The sequence below is a fragment of the Syngnathus floridae genome, chromosome 18 (assembly GCF_059516105.1).
Source record: "Syngnathus floridae isolate MCC-2025c chromosome 18, RoL_Sflo_1.0, whole genome shotgun sequence".
NCBI lineage: Eukaryota > Metazoa > Chordata > Actinopteri > Syngnathiformes > Syngnathidae > Syngnathus > Syngnathus floridae.
In genome coordinates, this window is record NC_142430.1 from 10418045 (window position 1) to 10433892 (window position 15848).

Here is a 15848-nt window from a genome sequence, read left to right on the forward strand (position 1 = left end):
ATGGTCCCATTTTCTTCTGATTTGGGCTTGCTTCTTTCCAACACTGATTTGCTGAGATTTCAAATAGTTGCTATTGTAGATTCAAGCGTGATAAATTTGAGGGGGCACCAGAAGTGCAAAATGAAGTGATGGAATCGGAAGTGTTAGTGGAAGCTTTCCCATCTGTTTGTGTCTTTGGGTCTTCTTAAATTCACCTTGCTGCTGCTTTTATTTTTTGGAATCTATGAAAGGCACCTATTTGCTGTTTTGCCTTCAAGCCAAAGCCCTGTGGAACATCAAAATATTGAACTGGCACCATTTGGTAGCATTTTCTAGTCCAAGACCTACTTTGAAATGAGGGGAAGAACTTCATTTGGTTAGCCTTTTTTGAATTGATTTGAAAATGATCATGTCTGGTTGCTCTACACAATATTTGGATTACAGTAGGTTTGTTGACAGATGGACACGTGTGTATATTTTTTTATTCCAACGGGAATTTCTCAAGAATGTAGCTTGTGAATGATTTGGGATTGTATTCAAATATTCTTTTTTTCGATTGGTTTATTTGACGATACATTTACTATACAGTCATCTCGTTTTTTTTACACATTGTGCATCTTTCTTTCTTTATTTAAAAGATTGTATAGAAAATCGTACTGCATGTCGCTTGACTTGAACAATACAGCATGGTTATGATGTGATATATTCTGTGTGTCCAGCTTTGCCTAATACTAACTTATGCCTGCCTGCTGACAGGTCAATAATGCCACAGCAAGAGTAATGACCAACAAAAAAGTGGCAAACCCTTACACAAACGGTAAGATGCAACCTTTATTTGACTCTTTGCTCATTTATTTTTTTGAATTAGTGCCAGGTGATGTTTAATGGTTGCAAACACAAACCAGCACGCCTCAAAGGGGAGGCCAAATTCACTTTTGGAATCGAAAGGAAACAAAAGTTAAATAGGCATCATATTTAGATGAAAGGCACATTTGTCATAGAGGATTCCAAATCTGTAATAGAGAATTTAGTTGGAAATATCACACAAATAGCAAATACATATGAAAAAAGTTTTTATATACTGCTTATTGTCAGACTATATGAATAAGCTTGGTGTAAAAGTACTTTGAGTACCATGAGCAGTATTAACTATAAATTCCATCTTCAAAAATAAATGCAAGACACAATTCAATCTTTTGATGTGCGCTGATCCATTAAATTCATCCCTTTTCTAGTCGAGTGACTTCTTGATAAGAAACTTAAGCTGTTTACTCATGCAGTGTTTTGCATTTTAAACAATGTATATTTGTTTTAGTTTTTCAATTATTCTTATTATTAATATTAGAACCCCAAACCTCAGAAGACAATTGTCACTGTGTGTGTTTTATGTAGGCTGGAAGCTGAATCCAGTGGTTGGAGCTGTCTATGGTCCTGAATTTTACGCAGGTACAAAAAAGCTCAGAGAAACCATTTGACTTATTTAAGAGCACTACGAATGGATTTTATATTCTGTATCTCCAAGTCTAACAATATGCACTGGACTGATGAGCCATTTCCATGGAGGCCCATGTATGGCTGCACCGACTTATTTGCCTAAGTGCGGCTCGGTTTCATGCGCTGAGACTGCTCGCTCGCTCGCATAACTGTACTTCTTTTTGCTCATTAGTCTGAAATCTGTTCATTTCTAGACAGCTTTACAGCACCCCTCTAAATAACTGTTCTGACAGAGAGACGCCATCCATCTTTTTTATTTCTCACCACTCCCTCCCGCCCTCCCTCCCTCCTTGCTACTTTTCTGCCCCGTCCCAGTAGTGTACATCCATCCCCTAATCCACCAACCCAAACAAGCAACAGAGCATGAAGAGATGACCTGCTCCCAGTACAAACAGGGTAATCTTTCATTGAGTCCCCCCTAATTCCACACAAATGACAAGCACATCGTGGGTGGAACAATCTGTTCAAGTTGAACTGAAGCAGAAATGTAAAATAGATTTAGCCACCGGGTTTGAGATTTTATGACTACCTTTGTTCCCAGATCTGCACAAATCAGGAATGTTTTGTTTGACTTTCAAGATTACAGTGTATAAACAGGCTCATGTGAGAATGTTATGTGGCTCTTGATTTAGCTCTCATTGCATTTTATGGAGATGAGACTGGACTTTTTCAGCTCTGGTAAAATAGCTGTAGCCTTAAAACGGGAAATGTTCAAATTGAAACAGTCTCTAAACGGAGTGTTCTATGGATCCACGTCATACGCATATCCAGTCTGGCTTGCTAATTGATAAGATGCTAATGTGCCGCACCACTAAAGTTTGCCAAGCCTAAATGACACCATATGCTTCCTTCCCTCCCAGGACAAAGGCAAAACGAATAGACAGAATTTCAGAAGAAAACCACTTGTGCCCTCTTCAGTTTCCTTTTTTTTTGAAATTCCTCCTTCCACTCATCAATCAAACCCAGCGAGCCTTTTATGCCGATATTATCAGCTATGGGTTAACCGCAGATGAATTTGTATCTATATTTACAAGTGCCAATAAATGACAATTAAGCAGGGGAGAGAGATCAAATATTTCATCCATGTTATAAGCTTAGTCAATATGGGCCAAAATGTCTCTCCGCTTATCACAGTTATCAGCTGACTTCAGCAATGTCGGCCTGATGAATGATATCTACTGTATAAAGTGAAATAAATCTCCGTTGAAATTCCGGATTTAATCATCTTTGGATGTGCGGAGTTACACTTTCTATTGATATACAACGGGTGTTTAAAATCCCAAAGTTTTCGGGCATATCTTTTAATCAATCAGGTATTTTCCAGATGTTGGCCGTTCCATCACGACTGCATCCTGGGGCACAAAAGCAAGGTCTGACTGACTGATTTTGTTGTGGAAGAACCCCACTGCCCTGCACAGTCTTCACCTCAGGCTATTTTAGACTGCAAAACTCAAGTGTAAAGAAATAAATAAAACATCAACTAAGACACACTTGAAAAAGTTGCAGCAAATCATCTCGGAACAGCGGAAGGTGTTTAAAGATGGGGCTGTTTGTACGAAAAAAGTGAAAGTAGGAGGGATCAGGATATCTTGTGGAATAATTATGACTGCATTTAATCTAGTTTGGGGGCGGGGGCAAAGCAGGATGTAAAGCAGGACGTAAGGACGATTAATCACCCTTTATCAGACGCCTTTTCCCAGCACCCATCAGCTGAATCGGCCTCCATAAATCCTGGCCGCCTTGACAGTGCACTCCATCTCCATTGCTAGGCTTGGCTACAGGTTTATTGTGCGCAAATCCCATTCAGAAGAATGACAGATGACCTCCACACGCATGCGGGCGGGCGGGCGGGCGCACCTTTTCACAAACTATGGAATATAGCGCTTCGGCATACACACAAACTCCAAACTCCGCACAGCAATTGGATCTGACTTCTTTTACGTACCCTTTCCTTCCTAAATGTGACAACAGCGTGCGAACTTTGCCAATGATTGTCAACAGGGCTTTTTGCTCAGCGGTGAATTAAGTCAGCTGTGTTCACGTCCACAACGGTGCAAAATGTCCATTTGTAACTGCGTGCATCTGTGAAAATGGCCGTGAGCGGATTTAGACTCCGATATAGAGCCCATAGCCTTAGCCAGGTTGTTCATTTGCATGCAAGGAAGGGAAATATTGTAGTGTACACTACATAGAGGCAATGAACATACATAAAATGATATATAATAATATAACATATGTGTGTAGTAATAATACAATCAATTATAAAAATAGAAAAATAAAGATGATGAACCATTTTTTAGTTTGATTTGTGTTATTGTATGGCAGTTGCTTGGCAGTACAGCACTCGTGAAAAGAACAAATAAGTGAAAATGCAAGATGAATAAAATCACATGGAAAAGCTCTTAAGGCTTTTAACACACGCTGGATTGAATATATGTCTGTTGTGCGTCATCATTGATCAAGCTCAGCCTACAATCATCTTCAGCTTCATGTGAATTCAATCTAAAAGATGCGTAAATATCAACATATCTCATCCGTATCGTACCGCCAATTGCAGAGTAAAGTTTAACTGTGAATATTTATAATCGTGAACTACAAATCCATGCATTTGTTTCTATGATCTGCTGGCTGCCTTTTACTTAGGCAGGTTTGATTTGTTTTGGTTTCTTTTTTTTTGTTCTCAATTCAAATCTATATGGTTGTTTTTTGCATTTTTTATTTTATGGGCCTGTCGCAAAGGCTGGTGATTCATAGTTTGTTCCAGCACCACTGTAGCATGCACGAGCCATAGCTCATCGTCATATTCTATTCACATATGTATGTCACACCCTCAGCATCCATTCTGAAAACGTGCTTTTTGTCTGTACTTTGATTTCAGTCACAGGGTTTCCTTACCCGACCACAGGAGCAGCGGTGGCCTATAGAGGGGCCCATTTGAGAGGGAGGGGCCGAGCTGTCTATAACACGTTCCGCGCCGCACCACCCCCTCCGCCCATCCCAGCCTACGGAGCGTGAGTGACATGCATACGTTCACGTGGTGAAGAAATGCAATTCAAAAGTATTCAATTTTACGCACACATTTCCACTGCACACTTGCAGTGATGGGAGAATGGTGAGTGGAAAACAAAAAGGCCACTTTCTAATAGAGCGGAAAATTGCTCTTTGATTCCATTTTTTTTTCCAAATATGTCACTCTTTATTCAGCTGTGAATGAACTGCTATGACCTGCCCTGCACACTCCAAGGGGCCCACCTCAGTCAGAGCGAGACCGAGTGGTGGTGTGTTGCAAAAATGCTCTTAAGTAGTTTACTATTAAGTGTTTTCTATATTTTATATATATATATGAGAGATGAATGGATGGATAAATATAAAATACCGTACACATGAAGAAAAAGAACAGAGTCCACTTTAAAAGTGACTATGAAAAATGTCTTCCATTTTATGATTATCAGCATTGCAAAGTAATTACCTTATCAGGTCTGGATAATTCAGCCAAGCTCAACAGTTCTTCAAGGTGTCTGTAAGTGAGTTTTTTTTTTTTTTTTTTTAATGAAAAAGAATCAGGAGTGATTGCGGAATACACTGCAGTCCTGGAATGGAAATCTCTAATCTGTGTTTTGCAATATCATATTCATCATTAAAATCTGAAAAGCAAATAATTTTTTTTCCCCCCAAAACGAAATAAATATTTGATTGAAAACAAAAACCTTATGGATTTTTTGTGTGTATGTTTTGTTAGCAGTGTGGTCTACCAAGATGGATTTTACGGTGCAGAAATTTACGTAAGTAGATCTGTAACCTTTTTTCACACTCTTCAATGAACACGAGCTCTAATAATATCTGTCGCGTGGAATCGAATGACTAAAGTCATATCTGTTATTTTATTGGAATGATTCTGTTTCTTTGTTCAGGGTGGCTATGCAGCTTACAGATATGCCCAGCCAGCTGCTACTGCTGCAGCCGCATATAGTGACAGGTATGCTATTCTTTCCCAATTGTATTTTTTTCTTTTAAATTTTGGAATCAACTCATTGACTGCCAACACAGTCAATATCTTTGGTGTCTATGTGAGCAAAGCTCCAAGTTATTCTCCATTAAATGAAGCTTCACCAACCAGATACATGTATCAAGAATACAGCACATTAGAATAAAATGCTTTCCATCCCACTCCACTTTCAAACCTCTCGAAGCCATCCTGTCAAATGGAAGAGAGGCATTTAAGGTTTAAAAGTGTCTGGAGAAAAATAACTTCTGTTACATGATGTGATGACGAACATAGCTTGGCTACCAAAAAGCTTTTTGCTGCTGAAAATAACTCCGTCGCAACTAGTTCCATCGCTGCTTTTTATTGTACGTTCTGTCGGGAGTTACATCCGTTATACCAGATTATAAGCGATAGTTGTTTTGGTGTGTGTGTGCGCGTACACCTTTGTGTGCGTGTTAAGTATGCTCTGTGAACTATCCTCGGGAGATAGAGCATGTCAGGCCAGATAAGAAATGTTCACAGTAGGAGGCTGTAGACCTCTGATAATGTAAGATACAATAGAGGTGAGAAGTGAGTGGCACTCTCTAAAGACTTCTGCTATCGAGAAAGTGAAGGGGAAATGGATTGCAGGTGAGGAGAGAGAAAGAGCGCATCATCCTCCACAGCACTCATTTGCTTCCCTTTGATTTTCTCCACTTCTATATTTCAACATTGTTTATTCTCCATGACGGTTGTGTATTGCCTCTCTTGTATTCTATTTTCACGCACTCTTGATTTAGAGGGAAGTCTAAGCACCGAGGTGGAATTGAGAGGAGATGGGTCAGAGGGTGCGAGGCGCTTTTATTTATTGTCAGATAAGAGAGGTCTTGAATAGACTAGATGGGAGACATTTTGGCTGCCTTATTGTGCACAAAGCAAACGACACTATTTGTGTCCACCTTCCATTATCTGAATAAAGATAAGTAAAAAAAAAAATGGAAGCGAAATGGTTGCACAATTGAAGTCGAATAATTTAATCTGCAAAAAATTACTAATAGTAGAATCACAATCAGTGGATTAGTGCTGATGCTGAAGATGATGTTTTCTTTGATTTATGAGCGCATTGATTGATGGACATTGCATATTTGGCCACATTCAGCCGATTTCATCAAGCAGGGTGAAATATTGATTGGATCTTTGAGTTATGGCTTTGGGAAAGACAGTTCAGGAATGTTAAGAGAATTTTCATAGGGGCTATTCTAAAAGTCATTTCAATTGAATATTGATTAGGATTATTTGTAAACATTCTTCCCCCTTCACGCTCCCTTCCCTCTTTTTGTCTGAAAGTTTCTCCCTTAAATTATTGCTTAACAAAACCCCGTTTTACCCACGCAACCTTTTATCTTTGTCCTCCAGACATATTTTTGCTTCCTTTTTAAATTTAGCAAACAAACCAGAGGGGGAGGGTGAAGAGGAATCCAAATAAAGCAGTCTAGTAGCATCAGAGAAAGAGGGATGGAATAAGAAAAGAGATGGGCTTTGGGTTTGGGGATTAGTTCCAAGCCAGTGCTGGTGAATAGACTGGAAATAAATCTTGGGAGAGGAGACAGACGAAGAGGAGTACTTGGAGTTGGCAACTCGGGGAAACCTAAAGGCGTAGCCACCAGAAAAAAAAATGAATCCTTCTGTCCAAACTGGTGTCCTAGTGGCAATCCCAAAGTAACTTAGAATACAATATGATCCTGATAGTTTGCCACTTAGAATGATGACAACATCCAACTTTCTTGTACTGTACATTCATCAGCACAACATTTCAAAAAATATTTCATCCATTTATTTGGTCCTTGAAATATGCTGTGTAACAACTTTAGCGTGTTTTCACTTGCAGGCCTTTTTTTTTTGGAAACGGACTTTTCATGCCTGAATTAAGCATCAGCACAAATCTATAGATTTACAATGTACTATACATAAGGGGACACTGAGTGCATTTTCATCCCGCTGGTCATTCTTCAGTGTGAGAGTGAGGAGGTAAATGGTTATAGATCTTCCCTTTGCGCCGCCGTTAAAATCGACGAGCCATAATGCCGCACATCCCATGCTTATTGTCATTAGCGGGCGCTCCCTATCCATTATCTAACGCTACCTAATCAAAGTTAACATCCGCAAGTTTTGCAGTTTGTGCTTAGAGATGGAAGGAAGAAGGGAAGCAAATTGCTGCTTTGAGTTGTAGCATCTTAAAGATCCCATACGGGTTTATGTTTGGTGAATAAGTCATAATGTCAGAATGCACAGGCTCCTTAGCAAAAAAAAAAGCACCATCAAGCTATTAGTTTCCCACAGGGGTTCACAGTTTGGTGACTCTAAATCTGAAAGCAATAGCTTTCCATGTTTATTTGTTGTATTAAAAGAAAGAAATCAGTCTAGCCACTATAGTTATGCGGGCCAAGAAGTGCTCCAGCGGTGAAGCCAACGGAACCACATCATATGCGAAAGCAGATACGTACGTAGTAATACTGAGGCGCTTCTCGTCGGGTCACCGACCTTTTTCATAGTGAGAGCTGTTTCTCAGGTTCTGAGTGAATGACTACCGGTTTGATACAATTCTAAATTAACATATTAATACTTTTATTATGATGTGATTAATAATTGATCATATTCATTTCGGTGACTGATGGTATAGTGGTAGCTTCCTGACCAGTGTAGATTCCGTTTCCGTTTTGTGGCAGTGTGAAGGTGAGTGGAAATGGTTGTTTTTGTCACTTCAAAAAATGTATACACCTACGTATATTTATTTGTTTTCATTGTTGACATTGGCTGTTTTTGCAGTTATGGGCGAGTCTATGCAACAGCAGACCCATATCACCACACGATCGGTCCTGCAGCCACCTATACGGTTGGCACTATGGTGAGTGCGTTTCCTCTTTCTTCATCCGGCTGTCTGAATATTATTCCCGTATGACGGAGTACTCGACATCACTTTCTACTGTCGCCACACGTACATGGATGTTTGATTGCACTGTACGGATATCCTTGAATAGTCATCCAGCAACGTAAGACGAGCCCTTAGGTGGCTGCTAAATTGTCCTGCCTGTGAAATGTGTTTTCCCCTCTATGTGACCAAATTTGAATGTTGAATGTGAATCGATGCCACTTCAGTAAATGAAAAAGGGAAGCTGCCGTATTCTCCAACTCCCCAATCGCATATATTGGCCTGAAGCTTTTTTTGCTTGAAATTTAGCTGAGACTGGGAATTTGATCATTTTGCAAGGGGAGTCAAACGTTAATGTTTGTTTTTAGCTAGCTTTGCAGCTAACATCAAAGATGAAACATTCTTTTCAAACGTATGGAGAAGATCCTAGAGGACGGAGGAAAACAACAAGTACTGCTTTTTATTGTTCCTTTCTCTACATGGGTCTAGGTAAAGCCTTCTTCCAGTGTGTTACAGCCATCTACTTGATGCATATGCTGTGAGATTTAAAGACAATAAAAAGGTAGAAGAAGGAAGCATAGAAGCAAAGGTACACTCAACCTTTTATAGAACACGCAAACTTGGACCGAGTTTTACCCCCCACAAGATTTGGGGGTATTTCAATCCATTTGATAAACATATTTTATTTTGTTAAAATGTCTTATTATATTTTCCTACAAAATTTCTGTATTCTATTTCTTTTCTGATTGGCTGGAAGAAATCAATGTACTCGTTTTGAGTTTGACAAAAGCAGCCTATATGGCTTAATAGAGCAGTGGTGACGTGTGTGTGTGTGTGTGTGTGGTGATGGCAATCACAAGCCCACCGCCTCCCCCACGTGTCCCCCATGCACACCTCCCTTCCTCCCCTATAGTGCAGCTGCTAGCTAAAAGCCTTCATTAATTACAACCATTATTTCCTCTTCATTTACTTAATTAAAACAGTGGCCTGTGTTTTCCTCCTTATTACTTTAAACTTTCTGCTCTTCTTTTTTCCGTTCAAATCACTCCTCCCTTTCGCCCCATCCTCCCACATTTTGAGTGGAGGGATAGATCATATAATATCATCGTGATTCCTCCAAAAACAATCACAGCGATCAAACGGACATTCTAAATATAAGATAGGAAATAATTGTACTATTTTTGATCAATTGATTAAGCCAATATTTTGTCGGTGAGCCATTATTGGCTCACAAAGTATTTAAAGGGACAAACGTGTCATTTGCGTTTTTATTTTAGCATATATGACTTGAAAATGTTTCGATAAATGTATAAATATATACGTAAAATTATCAATAATTAAATAAATACATAGAAAATAAATATAAATAAACATAAACAAACCAATAAATAAATAAATGCATTTGACTGTTGTTAAAATCAATGACAGTGTTGTCCCATTGTGGATGTAACTCAACGTCCCATTGGATGTCAAGTTATTGCTCTTTAGGCAGCCAACCAGATGAGACAGTGCCTCTGCTCGCTGCAGACATTATGACATGTCATTTCATGTGCAACTTGTGTGACTAACCTATTTAGTCAAAGTACCATTATAATAAATGTAGTATTTTGTTACAAATTAGAAGTGAGCTCCCATAATGTAGGACAATAAATATTGAGCCAAGACAAGTACACAGATAGTACTGGCCTGTGTTTTTCATTTGAATCAAGAAAATAATGTTCATGAAAAATTAAAATGATGACAAATACAGACAAATTGGCACAGGAAAATAAGATTCAAAACAGTAACCACCCTTAAAACAGTAGCCACCAGCTTTGTAGGGAGGCTATGCCGGAGGGAAAAAAAAAGGAGGATTGATTTGTTTGGACAAAAGAGACAAGTTAACTTGTATAATATTAAAAATACAAATAGAAGTGCTACATTGGATACTGATTGGAGCTTTTTTTTTCATCTTTGATGTTGCAGGCTAGCCTTTACAGAGGAGGGTGCAGTCGCTTCACTCCCTACTAGAAAGGAGGAAGTCACGCCCCCTTTCCCTCCCCAGCAAAAAATACAAATAAAAAAATCTATAAATAACCTTTGCTTCCATATGGAGAAACGTACGATGCGTCCAGGTGGCAAATAGAATACAGATACATTCTAGTTGTTGGTGTATGGATTCTATGTATTTAATCTGGGAATTTATTTGTCATTTGTTGGGGTGCGGGAGGGGAATCCTGATATCCAATCTTTCTCTGTGTGCGTGCCTGCGTGCGTGTGTTGGCTCCAAGTTAGTCTGTAACGCGGCTCCTTTGGGATGCCTTAATGCATTGGTTTTAATTCCACCCAATTCGCCAACTCTCTTTCTCTCTTATGGACATTAAGCGCGGCAAATTCCAGTTTGAGCAACAAACGTATAGATGGAATTGATTACATGGATGGCCATTTGGCCCTAAGAGAGCTGCTTCCATTCTATGAGAGCCAATGACAAATACCAAGGCCAAATCAGGTGAAGCCGGAACAAAACACTCAGCATTAAGTGGGAAGCCAGGCTAAAAGTGACGACACGGACTGATCTATTACCGAATGGGAATGCGGCGGGACGTGATGTATAGCGCTGGTGTGGAGCAGCCGTTGCAAAATGCCAATTGATTGTTGGCTGGATGCCAGAGGCAGGAGGTAGCCCATTACTTGGGAATTGCTTTACAGGGGAGGGAAAGCCATTGTTTTCCCTCAATATGCACCGTTTCATGCACATACTAAGCATTGATGCGAAATATTTCTCTCACGTAATGAACAAATGGAAGACTTTTCTTGGTGTTAAATGTGCATCCATCCATTGCTTGATCAGTCTGCACAAACCACGTGTGGAAATGCTTTAGCTTTCTAGCGGATTTTTAAGTGTGGCCAGCAAATTGTTGAATTAGCATTTGGTGAGTTAGCGGCCTGCTGATGAATGTCTACTCGTCCCTGACATATTATTTATGATTATTGGTTCCGCAGGGAGGCGGGGCCGATCTTAGAGACCCGAACTGCTGCTCTGTAGACATCGCCAATAGATTTCAATTAATCCCAACATTGCCGACTGAATAAGGAACAACAATACACATATCATTTCTAGTATTCTTTCATTGGCTGTAGTATTTTTTCCTTTTTTAATGTCAATCCAAAATCAGTGCAAGTATTCTTTTTTTTTTTTTAGATCTATTAAAGAGAAAAGCCAAAGGTTTACCACTTCCATACAATCCACACACAAGGATGGGTAAATATAATTGAACTGAGCAAATGAGTCTGATTTGGGCACTTTATTGGACTTGGCATGAAGTGTGTGCCCGTAGTCACATGGCCACAGCAGGCAGTTGTCCCTGATGCATCCACCAATTCCGCTCCCCGGCACACAAAAAAAAAACACACGCATATAGGGGCTCCCTCCCTCCCTCCCTTCCTCACCAGTAAAGCATCTGTGCCGGCTGTGTCTGATGGGATCGTAAAGACGGGAGTCAGTAGCGCAGGAAGGGAAGGGAGTGTGAAGAGCAGCAGTAACCGAGGGAGGCAATATACGCCGCAGATTAGAGATAAGAGAGTTCAGTCAATAGGCACTGATCTCATTTGAAGATATGCCAGACGGACTAGACTCACACAAACACGCACAAATTCACACTTGCTCCTCTCGCTGTCACCGTCGCTGGTCTTTTCTCTTGTTCTCTCGCTCTTTCCTAAAATCTCGACAAAAACCTCCGTTTGCAATTTTACAGCGTGCAATCATATGATGTGGCTTTTATTCTCTTTACCCCTGACGTCCATGTCCATGTGTGTCCAACCATAGTATCCATGGGATTGCCAACTTCATTGCGGCCTAAGTAAACTAAAATAGTAAACTCATAACATAAAAGTTTTTATTTGGGCGTCCCAGTTAAATTGCTCACTGGATGCTTTTTTTTTATATGTATATGTATAATATGTCTACTTTTATATTACATTCACGTGTGATCATATATCAGAAATTCTGAATATATACATAAATTGTCATTGCCAAGCTTCTTTATGAGTGTAAATTAGTAACAAGAAAAAAAATAGTTGTGCAATGGCTTTGTTTTACTGCCATTAACAATGAGTGACCACAAAAAAACAAAAAGTTGCCACACTCAAGCATCTGGCAACACATGTAAACAAGCATAAATGTGCCTAAATTATGGTTATAAAACAAGACTAATGCTAACAAAAGAACTCGGCGGAACTGTCAAACGATTCTTCTGGGAACAGACCAGAAATGATGCATGTGACATAAATTGTCAGAAGCTTTGGCACAAATCAAAGTGCATTGTTAGAGATGATGATACAAAAGCAGAAGTAAAATGAATAAACCTGACTGACTGTCAAAAATTACTATTATTGTGTTGTAGGCATAGATTAGTCATTATGGATAAAATGGGCTGTTCCAATGTTATCATAATATTTGATGTACGGTATATGCAAACAAATATTTTACATTGTACTTTCTCAGTATGATGAGGGGAATAACACATCTGTGTCACAGTCGAGTGCTTTCGAATTTTCACAAATATGAAGTGCTTCTTGGGCTTACAAATCTGAAATCGTATGTAGTTGAATAATGATCAAATCAGCAATCAGGATTGGTTGTTTAGTGCAGCACAAAAACTTTCAAAGCCACCAATAAGAAAGTGATAAATAAAAGAAACCCTATTCATAAAAATACAAACAAATATTTCAAAAAAGTCAAACAAAAATCTTGACTTACACTCTACTGGGTTTTTTTTTGTATGTATTAACCAGATAGTGTACCGATAAATATAAATAAAAAATGGGGAGCATTTTGAAAAGATGTTATCAAATTAATTAGAAGCTATTATGAAACATATTTTTACTGTACATGTTGTATATGAATGTGTGTGTGTGTATGTATATATATATATATATATATATATATATATATATATATATATATATATATTTCAACTTGTGTATTTTACATTGTTTGTCATGTAATTTAACGCCATAGCCAAGAATGAATTTTAAAAAGTGATTGCTTCTTTTTTGTATATCACTCGTATGGGGTTAGACAAATGTAAACCTTTTATATGACAAGAAAATGTTTGCTTCAATTCATTTGAGTGTCTTTTTCTGTACAGTATAAGCGGTCATCATGTGTTTTGATAAAACATTGGCCCACGACTGTGTGGAATGTGATGCTTCTGTTTTCTCACACAAAAACGACTTGAAGTTCAAACAATCCTTTCTGAATTTCCAACCAATTTCTACCAGCCTGGCTGATTCAGGCCAGAATGGTAGGTCGGAATTTGGGAAGTCCAATGACACAATTGCTGTACGTATGTCATTCAACCGGCTTACCTCCAAAGTCATCTTTTTGGCGAGGAGGCGGTGGTGATGTCACCCTAACAAACCGACTTATTGCAAAGTAGCGATAGTGCCCAGTGCAATATGGCTCACGTGACAATAATTGGCATGAATAATAAAAGAAGCAAAAGCAATAATATCTCTCACTGCACATTCATCACTGTGTCACATCACAAAGTGACATTGCCCCCCCCCCCCACACACCATTAACATTAATTTCTCCATGACTGCATACCTGCATTCACAGCGAATAAAGAAAATGATTCTCAACTAACTAAGAAATATCCGCATTTGAAAATCATTGCATTTATTCCAATTATCTCCGCTTGGATAAATCCAAAGTATGCTTGGAGTCTGTATCACCTTTGTGGTCTATTTCATGAACCTTCATCTGATGTGTGTAGCCTTGTGTCCCCTATAGGATTGTGGGGGGACAAAAGACTTGTGAATCAAGCTGAAAGGATCCACATGGGAGCCAATTTAAAAGGCCACATATTTTTCATGAAGTCACAGCAATTTTCAAACACAAGTGAAGTTCAAGTACAACTGAACCGTATCTAAAAACTTTAAAGGGACTTACTTGCCACACAGGTTTTAAATGTGTGCCTGCTATGTTTTATGGCTTGATTCTGTTGTATATTATTTTGTGAAGGGATAAACACCCCCCCCCCCCCAAAAAAATATGTGCTCTAACCTCATCTTGTGTAATTGTTTGAGTTTGTATATTATCTATAAATGTGGTTGATAAGTGCATATTTTATAAATGATCTGGAATTAAATTTTACTGTGTGAAGAAGAATGATAATACACAATGTCTTTAAGGAGTCACCTGTCAGGTTTTCTCATGTGTTTTTTCTTGTCAATTCTCAAGCATAGTTGATTTTCATTGCTGAACCCCAGCATCAGTTTGGGAGCTCCCATTACCTCCACCCTTCCCCCTCAGCTTCCGCTGCTCTCTGCTTCCTTTCCATCCTCCGAGGCTTCTTCCGTGCAAGTATGAAACAAGTCTCGGAGGGTGTGAGCCTGTTAAGCTGAGACGAGAGGAGGCAGTTATCAGCTCTGATTGGTGACACGCTGATACAGCGCCACAGGTCCCGTCTCTCGCGCTTTTCTATATGAAGGGGGGCAGGACTAAGAAACTACAAAGTGGTGCTGAATTTACAAGCGGCTCCTTTTGAAGATGCAACTTCACCCAACGTGCACTTTACATTGTCCTACTCCACTTGCGCCTTGTAAGAAATTATTATGAGGGCTAAAATGATTTGTTTAATGAATAGGTACATTTGTGCACTTAGGCATGCAAGGGTCTATTTTTGCAGACAGGTCTGAGAAAGGAGGTCTGCACCATTGTGGGAGAGGACAGTCGATCGTTCGCTTTAAACGTGTCGTCGTGTCTAGCTCGTCTTCAAATAGAGGATTTCGACGAAGGATTCTATAACCATCTACATATTTTCTATACCACCTATGTCAGCTGTTTTGGATGAAGAGGAGGTGATTCGCTGAACTGGTTGCTAGCCAATTGTGATGGAAATGCCTTCATGGTTGATTAGCGTGCAGTGGATTAGGATTGTTATACCATAACGCAATCCTTAGGAATGTCCTTTTGGAATAATTGCATTCCTTCAAAGTGTTGGGATGCAAATATATTTCAAAAGGTCATGAAAGTAGTATAGTCTTTTACCAAATTGCCCTTTTGGCTAAAATATACCCAATCAACAAATATAAAAGTGCCTTTCATTTAAGGAAAAAAAAAATGAAGGCAACACATGTAAAAGTAAATCAACAAAAACATTTTTAGCCTAAAAATAACATTTGCTGTCTGCCATGTATCTGCATCACTGCATTTACTCTTCCTTGTTCTTTCTCTTTTAGTAAATAAAAGGTGATGGGTACAGATGGACATCAAAAACTGAGAAGAAAAATGTGCGAGCAGAGGGACATCCTAAAAGACCAAGAAAAACAAAAAAAGAGTGCTACGGAGCCGTCCTGTCGAGAGAGAAAAAAAAAAAAACACTTGAAGCAAAATAAGGATGGACCAGGAGGAGATGATTGTAGGCCTCCTCCGAGGCCACGGCCTGAACCATTGAGCCTAATTATGGGGGCAGAGGGGGCTGTAGGTTCCGACCC

The 15848-nt window shown here is 39.2% G+C and overlaps 1 protein-coding gene across 6 annotated transcripts in view; it reads left to right on the forward strand.

Moving 5' to 3' along the window:
• Positions 1-15548, forward strand: part of rbfox3a (RNA binding fox-1 homolog 3a) — a 158736-nt gene extending 143188 nt beyond the window's left edge. For 5 of the 6 annotated variants that reach the window (XM_088359694.1, XM_088359695.1, XM_088359697.1 and 2 more), the window contains 7 exons: positions 736-796; positions 1372-1425; positions 4352-4484; positions 5213-5255; positions 5385-5449; positions 8264-8342; positions 10332-15548. In XM_088359694.1, the coding sequence (XP_088215820.1) occupies positions 736-796; positions 1372-1425; positions 4352-4484; positions 5213-5255; positions 5385-5449; positions 8264-8342; positions 10332-10376 (480 nt within the window). In that variant the 3' untranslated portion in view covers positions 10377-15548. The remainder of the gene's footprint in view (positions 1-735; positions 797-1371; positions 1426-4351; positions 4485-5212; positions 5256-5384; positions 5450-8263; positions 8343-10331) is intronic. The other variant, XM_088359696.1, reaches the window with a different exon arrangement.
• Positions 15549-15848: the final 300 nt, after the last annotated feature.